Source organism: Emydura macquarii, unplaced genomic scaffold, assembly GCF_026122565.2.
Source record: "Emydura macquarii macquarii isolate MOO-44397 ecotype Brisbane River unplaced genomic scaffold, CSIRO-AGI_Emac_v2 contig_2163, whole genome shotgun sequence".
In the NCBI taxonomy this organism is placed as follows: domain Eukaryota; kingdom Metazoa; phylum Chordata; order Testudines; family Chelidae; genus Emydura; species Emydura macquarii.
The window spans coordinates 1-18510 of record NW_027132300.1 but is presented as its reverse complement, the minus strand read 5'-3'; the positions used below and the strand labels follow the sequence as shown (position 1 = coordinate 18510).

The window sequence follows — 18510 nt, the reverse complement described above, 5'->3', positions numbered from 1 at the left end:
TAACCCAAATCATTTGTATTCCACTCCTTTATCATAACCCCCAAACCATCCTTCCAGGGGTACGTTTATTGCTAGAGACATGAAAGTCAAATGTCCAGAAAGGAGGCCGTGGAAAAAAATAGAGGAAAGAATCCACTACATCATGATCAACAAGCACTTAGTATACTGTATCTAAGCAGCATTTGTCATTCTAAGTACTAGGGGACTTAGGCATTTAGAAATGCCAAACTGTTTCTCTACATTTCACTCTGCACAAGAGCCACCTCACAATACTTGTTACCATTATCACATTCATGCATTATCACATTATCACATTGCCAGGCAACTTTGAAAATCACCAGCAGCAAAAGAATCAGGTATGAATTGGGAGAAGGTGACTAATAATGGAAGGGATCCATAAGTTAAAAAGTCATTGGCTAGCTATTCATGTAGATTGGAACACATTACAACCATAGACCCAAATTCTCTTGTTATTACGCAACTTCCAGGGACCTTAACTAGAGAAAAATCTTTATAAATGGATGCCACCATTTGGTCTAGAGAGGAGTGAAATTGGTACATTTCGATGGACTTTCATCTTATTTATTGGTCTTGACCCAATACTCACTCAAGTCAATGGGAGTCTTTCCATGAGAGTTAGAGCAGGCCTATAAAAAAAGCTTCATTACATTTACAGTGAAGTTTCATGCTGCAATGGTAATTCTTTGGAAGGCAGCAATTGTCACCTAATAGACACGAATTAAGTGCAGCATGACACTGCTTAATATATATTATTAGGCCTCTAATCTATCCTGCTATCTGTGCAGGTGTGTTGAGAGTATATTTTTTAGTGGTTTAAGCAGCCTACTTTAAATGGCTCAGGCGATGGGTCTTCCTCCAACCTTGCAGTGACCAAACGCCCAGTCTTTGCTAAGCAACAAAGCCAGTAGCGATGCAGTTGTTATCGATGGAAGCATCTGAAAAACTCTCAGACTTTAATGCAAGACACCATGCCCCTTGTTTTAGCCAATCTTCTTTTGAATATCTTCAGTGACAGCTCCTCAATCGCCATCCATGCTCTTGCCCAGTGCCTAATACCTCTGCATATAAGTGCTTCCTACTAGATATTTTGATTTTACTTTGGAGACATTATTCCTTTTCTCACCATTTTCAGTTAAGGGAAGAGAGGACTTGTGTTCCCTTTTCATATTTCTGTGAAAGTCAATGACAGAGACCACACAAACTGTTGCAGTGAGCTGCCTTGAATTACAGTTTTGTTTTTTACTACATCAAAAAACCTATAAGTAGATCAAAAAAGCCAAAGTTTTGATGTGTACATTTACAGTAGAAAGTAGAGCTGGTGAAATAATTTTTATACAAAAAGCTCCCCAACCCAATATTGAAGGAACATTAAGGTTACAAAATCAAACATTCAGAAGCTGGGAAATGCTAGCTTAATGTTCAATTAATGTAGTTTTGTGTGTATAACTTTGTAGGTTAAAAAACAAAACAAAACCCACAAACTGGAAAAAAAACCATCCAAATTAACCAACCACCCCAGAAATTCCATCCTGTGTAACCATACTGACTGCATTATGGTTCACCAACTGCACTGTCGATGTGTGGTTTCTTGCTGGATAGAATGCTAACAAACAAAGTTTTCTTTAAACATCTTAAGCTCTGTTTCTTTATCTGGTGATGGTGGGTACTACTAGGACAGGAGCGTCTTCTTAACAAACCAACATTACATTGTTTTGATGCGATTTAGAAGGAAGGTGAGGATGGGACTCTGCTTTTTAGCTCATGGCTGCTGCTCTCCTACCGTGGCGGGTGCTGCTACCTGCAGAAAGAGGCCTCAAACCTTACACACCTTCCCACAGCTCCACCCTCAGAGTGGGCCCTCTGCTTTACAGATTAACCCTTCTTGGAACCCTTGATGAAGCCAATAAGACACTTTGCAGAGAGATTTCTAAACCAATCCAGCCCCTCAAGCTGAAAAACTGTGAGCCAGTCCCCCACCCCAATGAGATTTAAGGCGGGGGGAGGGGGGGGAGATTATATTGTATTTTTTTTAATCTCCTTCCCAGGCCAGTTGCTGCAGAGAGAGAGGGGAGGAGCAGGAGAGACATCCCCACTGCTCAGAGGGGGCAGGGGAGCCACCCCGAACTGCAGGGTTCTTTCTGCTCCCTCCTTTTCCTTCCCTTCTACCTCCTCTGAAAATGGCATCAGCTCCCGAGGAGAGGGGGAACTGAGCCCTGCCTGATTCACGCAGCAGCTATGCTTGACTGCGCTTCCCTGGTGAGGAAAGCAATCTGGGTGTTTTTCCCCCAGGCAGAGCTGTCATTCACCAGAAAACTGGAGCATCTCGTGATGTTATCACCAGACTGGCTGCAAGCCCAACCCAATCTTGTGAGTCAGGAAGATACTGCAAGAGTTGGCAGCGCTTAGGTTCACCAGATGTCCTGTTTTTATAGGGACAGTCCTGATGTTTGGACTTTGTCTTATATAGATATTGATTACACCTACCCCCACCCCCTGACTGTCCCGATTTTTCACACTTGTAATCTGGTCATCCTAGCAGCTGCCAATCACTCTTACTTTTAGACAGCACAAGTGAGGTACAGCTCCATGCAAAATACAGGAAACTTGTATGTCATTCCCTGACTCAGCTTCCTCACCACTCTTGAGTGTTCCTTGGGACATCTGGGCCTCAGTCCCCTCTCCTGCACTTCACTTCACCAGCACAGGCTTCTCTTTCTGTTCTGTCTGGTGAGGGAGAGCAGGTGCTGCTCCAAGCAGTCCTGGTCTTTCAATAACTCCCAGTCCCCTCTACCGTGGGAATCAGCCTTTTGTGATCAGCCTCAAATCACCCTCTCAGGAGATCAAGGTCTCACATCATGTGATCTATTGTTGGTTAACCACCCACCTGGAGTCCTGATTTGAAAAAAACTGGATTTAACTTGGCTGTGGCCTCCCCAGCATTGTTCTGACCAGTTGTACTAAGGATCATCATCAAATTCAGAGAGACACAGCCAAGCACCACACACCTTCTCCTTAACATGCTCAGGACAGTGAAAAGACCACAGCAAAAGACAGCCATAAAGCATAGCCAAAGAGTTTAAAAGAAAACTAAAATTAATAAACTGGAGATAGACAGTTTCCCCAAATCAGTCAAAATCCAATTTTTCATCAAAAACAGTTTTGATGGAAAAATTTTGACCAGCCCTATTTAAAACATTTGAGTCTCAAAGACAGACTGTAGGGCCAGAAATGATCATCATAATCAACTAGTCTGACTTCCCGCACACTGTAGGACACTGAACCCTGCCCACCCATTCCTGTGATAGACCCCTAAACTTTGGCTGAGTTACTGAACTCCTCAAACCATGATTTAAAGACTTCAAGTTACAGAGAATTCACCATTTACAGTAATTTAATCCTGCCAATGACCCGTGCCCCAGAGGAAGGTGAAAAACCTCAGGGTCTCTGCCAATTTGATCCAGGGGAAAATTTCTTCCCAATTCCAAATATGGTGATCAGTCAGACTCTGAGCATGTAGGCAAGATCCATAAGCCAGACGTCTGGGAAAGAATTCTTGATGGTAACTCACAGCCCTCCCCACCTAGAGTCCCATCACTGGCCCGTGGAGATACTTGCTACTAGCAGTCGCAGATCAGTTACATGCCATTTGGGCAATCTCATCATACCATCCTCTTCATACATTTATCAAGCTCAGTCCTGAATCCAGGTAGGTTCCCCCCACCCCCACTTCTCTCCTTGGAAGGCCATTTCAAAACTTCAGCTCTCTGATGGGGTCAAAACCTTCACCAAATTTCAAGCCTAAACTTGTTGATGGCTAGTTTATATCCATTTGTTCTTGTGTCCACATTGGCACTTAACTTAAGTAATTCCTCTCCCTCCCTGGTATTTATTCCTGGAAAGTCACAAGGAAAGCCCACTGTGTGAATGTATAAACAGCAGGTAGACTCTATTCATGCTTTGTTGAAGGAGCATATGTAAGTTGCTGCCGGGATTACAATTTCAGTATCATCAAAATAGTTCTAGAGGGACTCTGATTATCATGCCCTGTTTAGAATTTTGTTTGCCAAAGCAAAGTTTATACACAACTGGAGTGACAAAAAGACAAATAACTCAAGAGAATCCTGTGTTGGAATTGGGTAAGTGTCAGTCTTTCAAACCTCACAACAAGGTTTGACCCCCGGTGACAAGTTCATGTCAGTATTTAGATCAGGAACCAGACTCTGACTGGGTAGTTCACCTGTTTCTGTATATAGCTCAGGCCTTTGATCTCCACCAGTCAATGTCCTCTTCTCCCCAGGGCATAGCTTCAAAGGTTTGGGTTTTGCATAACTGCAATTGTATAATTTGCATTAACCACTCCGCAGGCAATCCATTTAACACTTCTTGTCCCAAAAGTCCATGCCTGTTTAGGCTCTGGGTTGGGGAACCACATGCTCTTGAGAGCGTTTCATGCACTTTCTTCATCTTTTGTTTGTTGTTCTGAGTCAGTTGCCATGCACAAAGAAACCAAAGTAAAAAAGAAGAAAGTCTCTGTCTCATTCCCACCTTCATAGCAACAGCAAATAGCGCAGGACATTACATCCTATATCCTTTTACAAAAATTCGTTCAACTTCAGTTAATCTTTCCCCCATCTATGGCTCATCCATAGATAGAAGTATCAGTGACATCTCCAAAGAAACCATGAGACCAATAGTGACTTTAATGGTCATATTACTACTACTACTGTTGTTAGCCCCCTTTCTGAACAGCAGTTCTTCTCCGTGTAGTGACACTCCCAGAACGATGTGTTGGAGAAAGAGCAGGAAGTATGAAATGAAGAAACTGGAGAAGCAGTAAATACTGTTCCTCATTTGGAAGGAAGATACCTTAGGCAATTCACCTGCCCCTCAGTAATTTTACACACCACCAAAGAACCAGCTCGATGCAGAATTATGTCTGTAGCAAACACCTCTAAATAAAGGTGTTTACTAGCAATGAACGTTAAAGGAGACATCTTATGCCTCACACCTTGTGTACCACCCACCAAGTTCAATATCAGCACCAAGCTGTCATAATCACAATAAGGATAGAGATTGTGGTGACTTGCTACCTAAAAATTTCTGCCTCCTCTATCATCTGACTTGCTTAACTATAATTATACACCTATGGGTCCACTCATGCAGCCAAAAATAGCAGCAATAGCCGCACCTCTCCTCTTAAATTCCATGGTTTTTTTTCCTGCCAGTGCTAATAAATATATCTGCAAACCGAATTTAGCAGTAGGAAGCAGTGCTGTTCCAGTTCTTATTAAGAAGCATTTTATGCAGAGAGTCAGGCCGTGAGTTTTGAACAGTGACTTCAAGAATTTTTGTGTGCAGGTGAGCGGTTCTTTAGTTGAAGAGAGACCGAGGGGAGGAGGGCGGGGATCCATGCTCACCTCCTTGGGAAGTTCCCTTGGATCCAGTTCTAAAGTTACCTTGCCTCCAAACTGAATAAACAAAGGCCGAGTTCCTGTGTGACCTGGGACAAACCAAAACATCTGGTTCCTCCTTTCTTTCAGAGAGAAATAGCACAATTCCAACAGCCTTCACCTCAGGATTTAAACAAAGTCTTTAGTTTCTATTTCCGTCAGAGAAGAGATATGGGAAAAGTTCAAAAAAATGTTTAATAACATCTCCAATTCCATCTTCCTTCACAGAAAAAGTATAAGGAAATTCCAAAGAGACCTTAACAAATTAATGTCTTAAAAAAAAGCCCCTCTCTGGCCCCTCAGTTTCCTACTGCTAGCTAGCCAATGTCAGATCCCACAAGCTAACTTCCTCTTCCATTTACCTGCCCCAGGCTGGCTCCTTGGGTGGACAATCAGCTCCAGCTGTTTCTTGACTCCCTGCATCAAACCCTATCCTAGAGTTTCCTGACCCAGCTGCTCTTCTGACCTTCCTGAGCCCCCGAGGGGTAGCAAATTATTTTTCTTACCCAAGAATTGTTATTATTTGCATAGCAGGGACCTCCAGTTTGTTTGGAATACTTTAAAAAGTAAATACCCCATTGTAAAAGAGTGATAGATAGATATGTGTATATATATTGCAAAAATGTAAATTTCTTTCAAACATATAAAAATTCTAGAGTGAAAGAAATTGGACAAGCCCTTGCAGCAATAGTACAAAGTGTGACAGCTTAAACAGCTCAACTGGTAGAATGCTAGACAGCAGATCTATAGGTCTCAGACACGGTTCCAGGTTGTGGGATCCACACTGCAAAAGGGAAAAGTGTTCAGAAAAGAGCAACGAGAATATTTTGAGGTCTGGAAAACATACCTCATTGTGAGAGATGTAAGGTCAACCTGGTTAGTTTATCCACAAGAAGGTTTAGAGTTGACTATATCACAGTCTACATATACCTACATGGGTAAGGTTCTCCATCAAGCTTTGTGATTTTTCTAAAATATATGCTATATATAGTTCAGACAGAAGTCATGGGCTTGATGAAGAGTTTAATGGGGGAGGTCCTTTGGCCTGTGTTATGCAGGAGAGCCAACCAGATCAGTGTTTTCCAGATGGTATGTTCTGACTCACCAATGGATCATGGAAGGTTATAGATGGATTGCTATGTGCAGGGCCAGAATTGGCCTAGACAAGACATACACTTTTCCCAGGTCAGCGGGTGGAGGGAAGCCCTGGGGGAGGGTGCTTGGTTGGAGAGTGAACCTGCCCTTTGCTCACCCCACAGCTGCTGGGGCAGGCTTTCTCCCCAAACCCTCCCCTAGTGGGGGGCTTCCTCTCTTCACCAGGCCAGGATTAGGGTTGCGGTGCCAAGGCAGAGGCTGTACATATATAATAATGGATTACAAAATAAGACAAAATGCAGTTGGTGGGTCACCTTGGTAGAATGTTTGGGAACCACTGAGCTAGATGATCAGAATGGTCCCTTGTGGCCTTAAAACTAATACATCTATTATCCTGTCCTGTGCTTTGTCGGGTCTTTCAGCTACGAAATAAAACCCCACTAGATTATCCCATCTCTGCTCTGAGATTATTTATGTTATTGGTGAGAATACAAAAGGCTAAGGTCCCAATCCTAGAAAAACTTCAGCACATATACAACTTTATTCTTGTGAATTCAATGGAACTTCTCATGTGAATAAAATTATGCACATTCCCTTTTCCCTAGCTGCACTCTGTTCATTAGTCATGGCTACCCATGGCTCTATGGCAGTGAAGGATCCCTTTATGGAGGAGGATTCGCAAGGAGCCAAATACACCAGGTTTAGGGCAGCTTTGTGTTGGAGGATCCATGCAAATATACAGCAAAGGCTAGCATCTGACTCCTAGTGATTTCTCTTTCCTGGAGTCCACACACGTATTATATGAATGATAATTACATTTTATAACTAACAAAAATTATTCCATGAATTGCATTCTAATGAGTTATGCAAATTCCCTTTAAGCAACCGTACATTTTGGACATATGATAATGCCAGTGGGCGTTGCCAGTGCTTTATATTCCAGCACATTGCAAGTTACCACACCAAACATCTCGCAAGCTTCAAACTTCATCTCTACAACCAGGTAAGCATTTCTTCTATTTAAGTATAACATTTTAGTTCATGTTATGATTGGTGCAGGGAATTTTAGTAAGTCTGTTTGCTGTATCCAAGCCATTTTAGGATTGTACAGATTAGTCCAGCTGTCCAGAATTTTCCACCCAAAGAGGACCGTGTGCTAGAGGTGCAAAGCTGGGGCTCAGGCATCTATTCCTCACTCTGCCATTAAATTCCAGTGTGACTGTGGGCAAGTCAATTTGGCAAAACTTTCAATGTGGGTGCCTAAAGGTAATCACTTAAACCCAGATTCAGGTCCCTAAATAAACAGCCTGATTTTCAGAAGGGCTGATCCCCACAGATCCTATTAATTTAAGATAAGTTATGATCGATTCATAGCATGTAAGAGCAAAATTTGGCTTGCAGAATTTATATAAAAGATTGCACGTTAGCACTTTCCAAGGTATATCACGTTACTACATGTAAGCATTAACTCTTGTGAAATATGTAATTTGCCAGATTTTAATGAATAGGAAAAGAAATTGTCATCCATCTTCTTACTGTTTCATAACAAAGTATTTTGCATTAATAATAACACACAAACTTTTCTTCTGAACCTCAGACATCAGTAAATCTGCATTTTTTTAAAAAGAGTCTGAGATGGAAAAGAAATATTTAAGTAAAAAAATCACAGAATCACAGAAAAGTGGACTAGAAGGGGGACCCTGCACTGAGGGAGGACTAAATATTATCTAGCCTTCCCTGACAGGTATTTGTCTAACCTGTTCCTAAAAACCTTCACTGACAGAGATTCCACAACCTCCCTAGATAAGCTTTTTTCCAGTGTTTAACTAACCTGACAGTTAGGAAGCTTTTCCTACTGTCTAACCAAGTCTCCCTTGCTGCAATTTAAGCCCATTGCATCTTGTCCTGTTCTCAGGAGTTAAGGAAAGCAATTTATCACTCTCTTTATAACAACCGTTTACATATTTGAAGACTCTTATCATGTCCGCCCGCCCTCCTTTCCCACCCAGTCTTCTCTTCTCCAGACTAAACAACCCCCACTTTTTCAATCTTTCCACATAAGTCAAGTTTTCTAGACCGCTAATCATTTTTGTTATTCTCCTCTGGACTTTCTTCAATTTGTCTGCAACTTTCCCAAAGTGTGGTGCTCAGAACTGGACACAATACACAAGTTGAGGCCTTATCAGTGCTGAATAGAATTTGCGTCTTATGTCTTGCTTACAAAATGAAAGGCAATGTTGTATTACACAATTTCAGAGGAACAGTGGATTAAAATTTGCATATTGAAGAATCTCATCTCAGATGAGGATGCCCCGCATCCAAGTTCCTACTCCAATGACTAATTTATACACTGTGGAACAGCTTCATTGGGAGAGACCCACTCCTAACTACCTGATTGCCATAATGACTAGGCTTTCTTCTGGGAAATGAGAGATTCAAATTTATCTCACTCTTCCAAATCAGGCAGAGAGAGGGAATTGAACCCGGGTCTCCCATATGAGTGCCATAACCTCCAGGCAGACATTATAAGTTAGTTACCATTTCAATACTGGGCTAAAGCGGGGCGGGGGGCAAGGAGTCAGATGCCAAAGTGGGTGTCTGCCCACAAAAGCTTATGCCCAAATAAATGTGTTAGTCTTTAAGGTGCCACAGAACTCTTGTTGGTTTGCTGAAAACAGACTAACATGGCTATCCCTCTGGATCGTGTAACCTAAAAATATTTTTTTTTGGCCCAAACTCTTTGGCAAATTTGTGTCAAATCCGCAAATAGTTACAGGATGATCAAGGCTAGCTTTTCTAGCAAATAAAATTTCACCTGGATCTTTTTTTTGAGATTGTGACTTATTGTAAAAGACTTGGAAAACCGGGGAAGAAATTAAGGGTATCTGTTTCTAGCTAATGGAGACGGATTAGAGTATAATCTTCCTATCACTCAATCCCAATTAGAAAATGGATTTCACTAAATAAATGTTCACATATCTTAGATGATGTACATTTCTTTTATAATAGAATAAGATGACTGAGTGATACCTTGTCACATACGAATCAAACCACTTTCTACCCAGAGTCTGTTGTTGTTACCCAGACACCAGGAGTCAAATTAGGCTCTCATTTACACCAGTATATATATAGATTAACTCCTTGAAAGTTACTGTAGCTATATCTTGGTGAAAAAGAGAGCCTAATGTGGCCCAGATAACGTATAACCAGAAATCAGAGCAGCCAATAATCCCTCTCAGGATGCCTGCTTCTGAACTCATACTGCTGTAAATCATGAATAGCTCCCCTGAAGTCAGGAGAGAAGATGCAGCAATGTGCTTCACTGCTGTGCTGGTAGAAGATTTTACTCCTTGTAGTGTCGTGCATTAGCTGCAGAAGGGGAAGAAATTCCTGAGTGGAGAATTGGAGATGAGGCTGCTTTCTCAATGGGAATTCTTTTATTAAAAACCTGTATCCCATTCTTCCCAAGACTTATGGGTAAGAAACTCGAGTATTATCCCCACTGATATTATTTAGCTGATTGCCCCACCCTGAGGCTAGACATATGCGTATAACTAGCAAGAAAGCCACTGAAACCGTCTGATGCAGTAAGAGGTTGAGAAAAGAGATGGTTGAGCTCTACTGATTTGTTTATTTTTTTCCTAGCCAGCTTTTCATTTTCACAATGAGCTCCACCTGTGAAGGATATAGCAAATTTTGCCTTGACTTTTTCCAAGAACTGAACAAAGATCATTCATCTGAAAATATCATCTTTTCTCCTTTGAGCATCTGTGCTGCCATGGGCATGGTCCTTCTTGGTGCCAGAGGTAATACTCAAAGCCAGATACAAAAGGTAGGCATCAACAAGTCATTTGTTTTATACCTTCATATTTGTAGAAAAATGGCAGACCATTTCCCTGTGCAATGTCACCTGATTTCCTGAAGTCTTTTCTTCTCTTCAAACTCACAGTGTTTTCATTTTCCATGAGTAATATACACCGCACAAGAAGCAATTGCCCTAATTAAGGTCTCAAAAGCATTTCTATATTGAATAGAATTGAACTTTATGGAGTTGAAAAGGTGCCTGGCAGAAGCTGCAGGCTGAGAACATTACTGTAAACTGGAAATAACATTTCCAGCCCAAGAACAAAAGGTTTTCCTCCTCAAGCCCTGATCCTGCAAATCGTTCCATACATGAGTGTCATCATGTACATGAATAGTTCATAATGGTACTCAAGCGTGTTAATGTTTGTGAGACTATGGTCTATACTGAAGATTCACTTACCCACTGCTGAGGCTGGTCCATTTTGGCCCTTAGGGATGTTAGAGCCTCTTGGCTAATAAAACAGCCCCAGGAGAACAGGGTCATCTCAGATAAAACCCAGCAGAACTTTTCCTCAATGTTTCCAATGTCCTGTCCCTCACATTTATTTTAGTGTTCCAACAGAAGTGTGTGTGTGTGTGTGTTGTGTACTGCCTGGTGCCCCTGGGTTTAAAGGCATTTTTATTTATTTTGTTTTGGTGACATTTTTGTGTTCTGCATTCTACCAAAAGGGAGATACGTAGCTGAAATGGTATGCAGGGTCCTTTTGAGTTACTTACTATGAATGTGCTGAGCAATAGACTTACTAAAGTTGAAATGTCACAACTTTGTGTCAGAGTTCTGAAAAACTAAATTGAACATCTAGTTTGTCAAAAGTATAAACCTATTTTGGATCCCGTGTGCCTGTACGGATCACATTTTACACTGGAAACCGATTTGAGGTGCTCAAGCTTGGATTGCAGAGGAGTTAGAACTGATCAAGACTCGTGTGCATCCAACCAAATCTTTGAAAACATCAACTGTCATTATTCGACTTTTCAGAGAGATATTTTGCTTTGAAGGCTAGATGTGTGACCCACTAAGTTGGCAGCTGTAAAGAGATCTGCACATGAGAGGCATGCAATTAAAAAAATTCAGGTTCCACTGCTACTGCCACGCAAGTCAATGGCTGTCCCATTCACTTAAGTCCCATTCACTTACATATGTGCGGGATCTAACTCTATATTTGACAAACAAACACCTAGCAATCTAGGAAAACATTTTCTTTGGTCTTCAGATTGTTCCTTAAATTTAGGATTTTGTAAAATAAGAAGCTTTTATCCAAGTCCTAATCCTGTGATAGGATCCACTATTGCAGAGAGCTGCACGCCTGCAGAACCCTACTGAATTTATTGCCGTATTGCAGCATACTGCAAAAAGGTCTAACAAACTGAATATTATGGGCAGAGATAGGAAGTCAGTTCCACAGTCGCAGAAATATAGCTCTCCCTTCTAGTGACTTTAAGTAGTATTCAGGAAATGGCTTGCTGATTATAGTGTCAGTGGATGGACTGGGGCATCTAGTGATAAATGTTGAGAACACCTGATTTTTGAAAGCCTGACATCCATCTGCAGTAGAAAGGACATTAGGTAAGACAGACCACTGAACTTTTGTGACCAGTTCAGTTTCACACATTGTCATAAGTAAATCAATATAGTGTATGACTGTAGCAATGTTCCATTTCCACTTCAGGTGCTTCACTTCCTTGACTATGCAGAAAATGAAAATCCAGGAACAGGATGTTCTTCTGAAGCAAGAAGAAGTGATGATAATTCAGAGAGCAGTCACAGACAATCACTTCCTCCCCGACTGCCGGTATCTTAGAACAAATGTTGGAGTTGGACAAACTTTGGGGAATTTGAATCTAAATTCAAAATTGACAGATTTGAATTACTGTATAACATAAAAAGAGGGGAGGAAATGCTGTAATGGTGGGTGACAGAAGGTAGAGAGAGGATGATAAAACTGTATACAAGATAGCAAAGAGTAAGGGTTAGGGTTTTTTAATTGAAAGTGTTGTACAATTATATGCTTGATTTGTGGATGCAATAAGCACAGCTGCATTCACCAGTGATCAGTTCAATTTGCATCTTGCTACTGTATTTCAGTGCGCTCCCATGATCATCAGTTCATTTGCATGTATAAATCAGACAAAGGGAAAGCATCTGCAACTGTCTACCCTGAAAATTTTTCATTTTTCAACAAATTTGCATGTGTGGTGCTCTATAAATAACAAGTGGAACATCCCAAAAGAGCCATGGATTACTTAGCCTTTATGATAAGGCTTTTGCTCCATAGATCTCCAGATTATCAGGAACAAGAACAAGTCAGAGACGGCAAAGCTAGCTAAGTTATATAATCTGAATGGTTTAATAGGAGAATTATAAAAAACAACAAGAACAAACAATGTCTCTATCACTCTCATTCTTCTTCAGTCAGAAATAAACTACAGCAATTTTTTGTTATTTGAAGGTTCCTGATGATCAATGCGATGTACCTGGAGGGATCCATTCCCAGTTTCATGACATCTTCTCAGCAATCAACAAACCCACCAGTTCTTATGAGCTGGCTATTGCCAATAGACTGTATGGAGAAAAGACATTCAATTTTCTTCAGGTAAGTTGCACTGGAGATATCATTAATGGCCTGCGACATTGTTGGAGCCTGTCATGGGGTGCATCACTAACTGCTGAGCTGGTGCCTCCTCATTGTCACTCTGGGAATTAGCTCAAGGCCTACTCCCTGTCCACGGTTTGCATGCTGTCCCTCTGACTCTGGTCTGCAGCAATTCTCGCTCCAAGACTCTCAGCATCTCCTTCGTGACTCAGCCCTCTGGCTAAGTCACTCAGTGTTTCCCCTTCTGTGGTAAAAGGTCTAGCAGGGTCTATTTGCAATGCTGTCTCTGTGCTCAGTTCTCAAAGGTCAACCAGGGCCTATCCCCGTGTCCTGATTTCCAGCTTTCCAACCAGGACACTCCAAGTTCAAATCCCTTCCCTGGGCTGTAGCCATTCTGCCAGTGGCCAGGGGACCCAGGTCTGCCTACTACTGCAGGTCACAACCCTGGGAATCTACCAATTTCAGGTCCCGCTGCTTCCTTTAACTCTGTTGCTGCTATTCTGTGAGCCACTTTCCCCCTTTCTGTTTGCCAGCCTACAAACTCCCTCCACTCAGGAAATAATCTGCTATCTGCAGTCTTTTCCAGCTGCCCCCTCTGGTGCCAGCTACCTGGCTTCATACAGGTCCCACTCTTTCCTGCCAAGTTCAGCCTGCTTTCATTCAACTCCCTGCTCACTGGCTCCTCCTCCAGGTGCACCCTGATCAACCTATCTGGCCACCTTAAACCCTTTCACTCCTGTGTGGCATGGACACCCCATCACATGGGCTCATTTCAGCTGAGGACTTATTTCCTGATGACTTGAACAGGAGTTGTGTCCACTTATTCAAGAGGTGGAGTTGATCCCATGGAGTTACTGAACAGTAGGACAGCACAACCAATCATCTGAAAATAAACCCCTCTGGTTTCAAAATGGAATGTTTTCTTAGTTACCCGCACTGCTCATTTCCCCCTGGTCACACAGCACTGGAACCTAAGTGTAATTAGGTATGTTGAACTGCTCTGAAAGCATCATTTCTAAGGGTTTTCTATTACTATTTGTATTTTACTAGTGCCTACAGGCCAGGGCTAGACACTGTCCAAAAACATAACACAGAGACAGTATTATGTAAGCGTCTCCCTCAAATGCTGTTTTATACAGTACATTATTGTTATCCATGTTTGTCTTCAGCTTTGTAACTATTACTTATATAATTACTTCAGTACATCAACAGCAAAATAAAGTTTAGAGGGTTTCCATAGTCAAAAAAGTAACTGTTTAATTGTGGCACCAGATTCCTCAGCTACATATTCTGAGCTCAATCTGTTTATTTGACTGACACAATTATGATTTTAATGCTTTTTACTTTTGCTAGCACTCTAGAAGCAAGACAGTGATGGGAGAGTGAGGTAGTAATATTCGGGCTCATGCATCTTGAATCAAATTGCTAACTATGTTCTGGGGTGAATTATTTGTCCACAACATTTTTGCTATGTTCTTAACCAATTCATTTCACGTTATTTACAAAACCTTTGATTTGCGTGAAATTTCATAGGCCTCAAAACTGTTCACAAATCAGCTTTCAAAATCTACTTCTAGTCTGGAATTTCATGTGGAAGTACCACTGCAGTCGTCTTTAATTATGTTGTTTCTTTTTTCCCACCAGCCATTAAGTGACAGTGCTTCAAAACCATTAATGAATTACATATAAATATATAGTCACAGACGCACTAAGTTAGAGAGGGAGTAGAAGTGGCCAGAATCATATATAAATGGTTCTACCCCCAGCATAAATTCAGGATTCTACCTCTAGAACTGGCAGAAAGACCTATGGTCGGTCTTGTTTCACCAGTTTCTCCTGTTCTGCAGTCCACTGTAGTAAAACTGAAGATCTAAGCATTGGCAGCTGCAAGAGAGGGCAGCATCTATCAGATCTTTCCACTGAATGGGAGTAGGAAGTGGCCTACATAAGAATAATCCCCCATTCCTTTAACGCATGAGTAAGCATTTAAGGACCATGAGAGGACCTGCAACAATCAGATATTCTGGTTACTCAAGAGTGACCTAGGTCCATCTTCCTGTGTAACCAGAACCCGATGTTCTGTAAATGCCTGCTCAGGTGGCTGGGTTGCCAGGGGGATACATGCATCTGTGTTTATTGCATCTAAAAAACGGACAGTAAATCAGCCTCACTGCAGCAAAACTACTTAAATCTGCTGAGTATTCATTACTATTTGTACAGTAGTACAACCTAGAGGCCCCAACCCAAGTCAGGGCTCTATTGTGCTAGAGTGCTGTAGAAACAAAGTAAAAGAATCTCTGCCTCAAAGCTTACAGTATAATTAGACAAGGCAGACACAGAGGTAGGAGAAAAGTAGTATCTCTATCCGTATTTTACAGATGGGGAAGTAAGACACAAAGATTAAATGACTCTCTCAAGGTCTCACAATGAGTCTGTGGCAGAGTCATTTATCAGATGGTAGAACCTCAAAAAGGTTCAGTGTTTGACTGTTTTATGCACACTGGCCAAACCTATGTGGTCCTCCATTTCTATGCTATACCCAACTGGTTCAGTTTGTTGTGCTAGACCACACAGTCTCTAGGATGTACAAACACACTTTTGCAATGTTGCAGAACTAAAACAAGCACATTTTCTTTTATTTGACAGAGTCTAAAAAAAGACCTATTTTCTGATGTATTATTCTAACATTATTTCATATTGTACAGAAATACCTATCCTGCATACAAAAGTTGTACCAGGCAGAATTGAAATCAGCCGATTTTCTGAATGCTACAGAGGAAACCAGAAAGGAGATAAATTTGTGGGTTGAATCCTATACAAAAGGTAAGGACAAGTCAGCCATTGGCTGCTATTTCTTGATATGTAATAAAAAACAACAAGGAGCTTAAAGTCTACATGGTGCTTAAAACCTGGAGCAGAAAAATGTTTCCCCAAAGTGAAACACAACCAACATTGAGCTGCAGCGGCAGATCACCATGATTTGACCGTCTGAATGATCTAGAGCTAAATCATTAATTTCCACAGAGAAAACATATTGGAGGAGAACAGAGTAGCCAGCAGACTCTGAACCTAATGCAACACCCATTGAAATCAACAGGAATTCTTCTGACAACTTAAGTGGGTGTTGAATGAGACCACTTGGGTGGGTGACCGCATGGAGTTTAAAGAATTATCAAATGAGATGCAAGACACGGGGGGACCTTCTGAAAATACCTTGATTTATGAACACATAGACAGATAAGGTGAATGACAGCGTCCTACTTAAACTTTGACCTGGAGCCAAGACAAGTCAGTAGGAGCTAAGAATAAAATGGCCATTTTGGGAGATGTCATTTCCATTGTACACTTGAGGCACATTAGTGGGTCAGTGTGAGGAATATTACAGTAATGCTGCTTGTGTTGCGCCTTATTCTGTGCATAGAAGTCTTCAGCCTTCCAGGCCTGTAAGTCTAAAATCTTTCATGTGTGTCCTATGTCATGCATATATTCTTGCACACATGGACATGCATGCACTGTACCTCAATTTTATTGCAACAGATAAATGGAACTAGAGATACCCATCTGTCAAAACAAAAACATTTCCCTCCATTTCTTTAAGGTAAGATCAAGGAGCTCTTTGCTCAGGACACTCTTTCTGCCGGTACTAAGTTAGCCCTCGTGAATGCTGTTTACTTCAAAGGACAATGGGCAGTGAAATTTGAGGAAGAACGCACCGAGGACAGACCTTTTCGGATTAACAAGGTAGATGACAGAAATACATATATCGCATCATTGCTTCTATTATTTTACATGGCTGGCAGACAACAGGGAGCTACCTTGGGATATGGCCCCTTAAATCTAGGGTTGCATTATGGCCTAAGGACCAGCTCTAGAGGTGGAGAGGGACCAGCCCTGGTGATGGAGAGGGAGCAGTTTGCCAAAGCTGCTGCTAGGAAAATGCATCATGCCTGACCCAGGTACAATTCCTCACAAAGCAACCTGGGGCACAGGGGAAGTCAGTGTATAAGACCCCTGCGCCTGTCAGCTCTTCTGGCAGAAGTGGTATTGTTCAAGCCGTAGCCCTGCTTTCTCCCGATCCCCTTTTGGGGTTGCTGGTGCAGTTAGGTTCACGATCCTTGTAAAGTTTTTGCTTAGGTGAGCAAAGACTGACTGGACCCTGAACAGGAGCCTAGGATAAGGATCCTTCTTGTGCCTTCCCCTACTACATACCCAATTTGGAGCAGTCCACAGCCTGGCTTCTAATCATTTTCTTCATAGATCCCTAACTGGTTTTCTTTGTATTCAGACCTACAATAAGTTATTCTGCTGCCACATTTACATTAACAACCACCAAGAGATCCATTTAGTCTGTGTTCAGTTTCCACATTCTGTAACCAGATTTGTTTCCCCCTCATTTTTCTCATTAAGGTTGAATATTGAAAGTGGGTTTTTATCAGGTTGCATATATTGTCATTGTGTTACTCCACTCGTCCCCATGTTGTTAGTTTGGGCAGTGAATGTAGTGTAGACAGATTTGTACATGTTTCAATGCAGATTAACCCTTTGTTGGTCACACGTTAGCACAATGTAGCAAAAATAGGCTGGCAATGCGCAGAGAAATGTTTCTTTACCTAAAGGAAAATTGTTCCTAGTGGAAATTGTTTCCATGAAATTGTTTTGTATGTTTCTATTGTTTTTCGGTTTTGTAAATTTTGGGGCCAATTCAACCTGAGAACATGCTTTTATATTGAGATTTAAATAAAATAAAAGGTGAAAAGTATACTGTTTTAAGATTCTCAGCATAGTTCTCAAGTTGGATAATCAAAGTGGGAGGCAAATAATACCAGTGGCAACTTATGAAAGTGTTGGACCAAGGAAATAGCTTTAACTCTTCTTCTAAACCTTCTTCTTGGGGTGCATGTGCCTGAGTGCAGGCACATGGAGATAATAAATGGTATCTCAGTTTAAAGGGCCAGGAGAGAAGCAGCATGACAGAATCCTGGCTCATGCGGATGGACTTTAAGGGGTTCCCCAGTCCCCCTCACCCTCCAATACCTCACTGACCTCTTTCCCTTGAAGCAAAGATAAATAAACTGTTGTGAGCTGTTTGAAGAGGTCCAAGAGGACTTTATCCTCTTACTTGGAAGGTGATAATCTGGCCCTGAATAACCACTGCAGCATTTTGGTCCAAGTGAAGATTTAATCCAAGGAAAAAGGAATTAATATGGGAGAAAATGTATATATATTTCATTTTGTTACTACTTCCCATTGCTTTCAGACTACAAGCGTACCCGTGCAGATGATGTACCATGTGGGCAAGTATAGAATAGCTACAATAGAGGAGCATCATTGTCAGGTGCTTGAACTCCCATACAAAGGTGGTGACCTGAGTATGTACATACTGCTGCCAAACGACTATGATGGTCTAACACAGGTAAAATTACCTATGATGATGATGATCTTAGAACCAGAATATGAACATGGCAGTGTCTTGTGTATCTCTGATC

General features: G+C 41.5%; 1 protein-coding gene across 1 annotated transcript; it reads left to right on the top strand.

Moving 5' to 3' along the window:
• Positions 1–7509: 7509 nt before the first annotated feature.
• On the top strand, positions 7510–18437 carry LOC137160168 (serpin B4-like; the record flags this gene model as incomplete). The annotated part of the gene is made up of 7 exons (XM_067558623.1): positions 7510–7569; positions 10216–10398; positions 12101–12223; positions 12881–13024; positions 15730–15847; positions 16623–16765; positions 18282–18437. Coding segments are annotated over exons 2-7 (852 nt in total), but the record flags the coding sequence as incomplete, so codon positions are not given.
• Between the last annotated feature and the right edge of the window lie 73 nt (positions 18438–18510).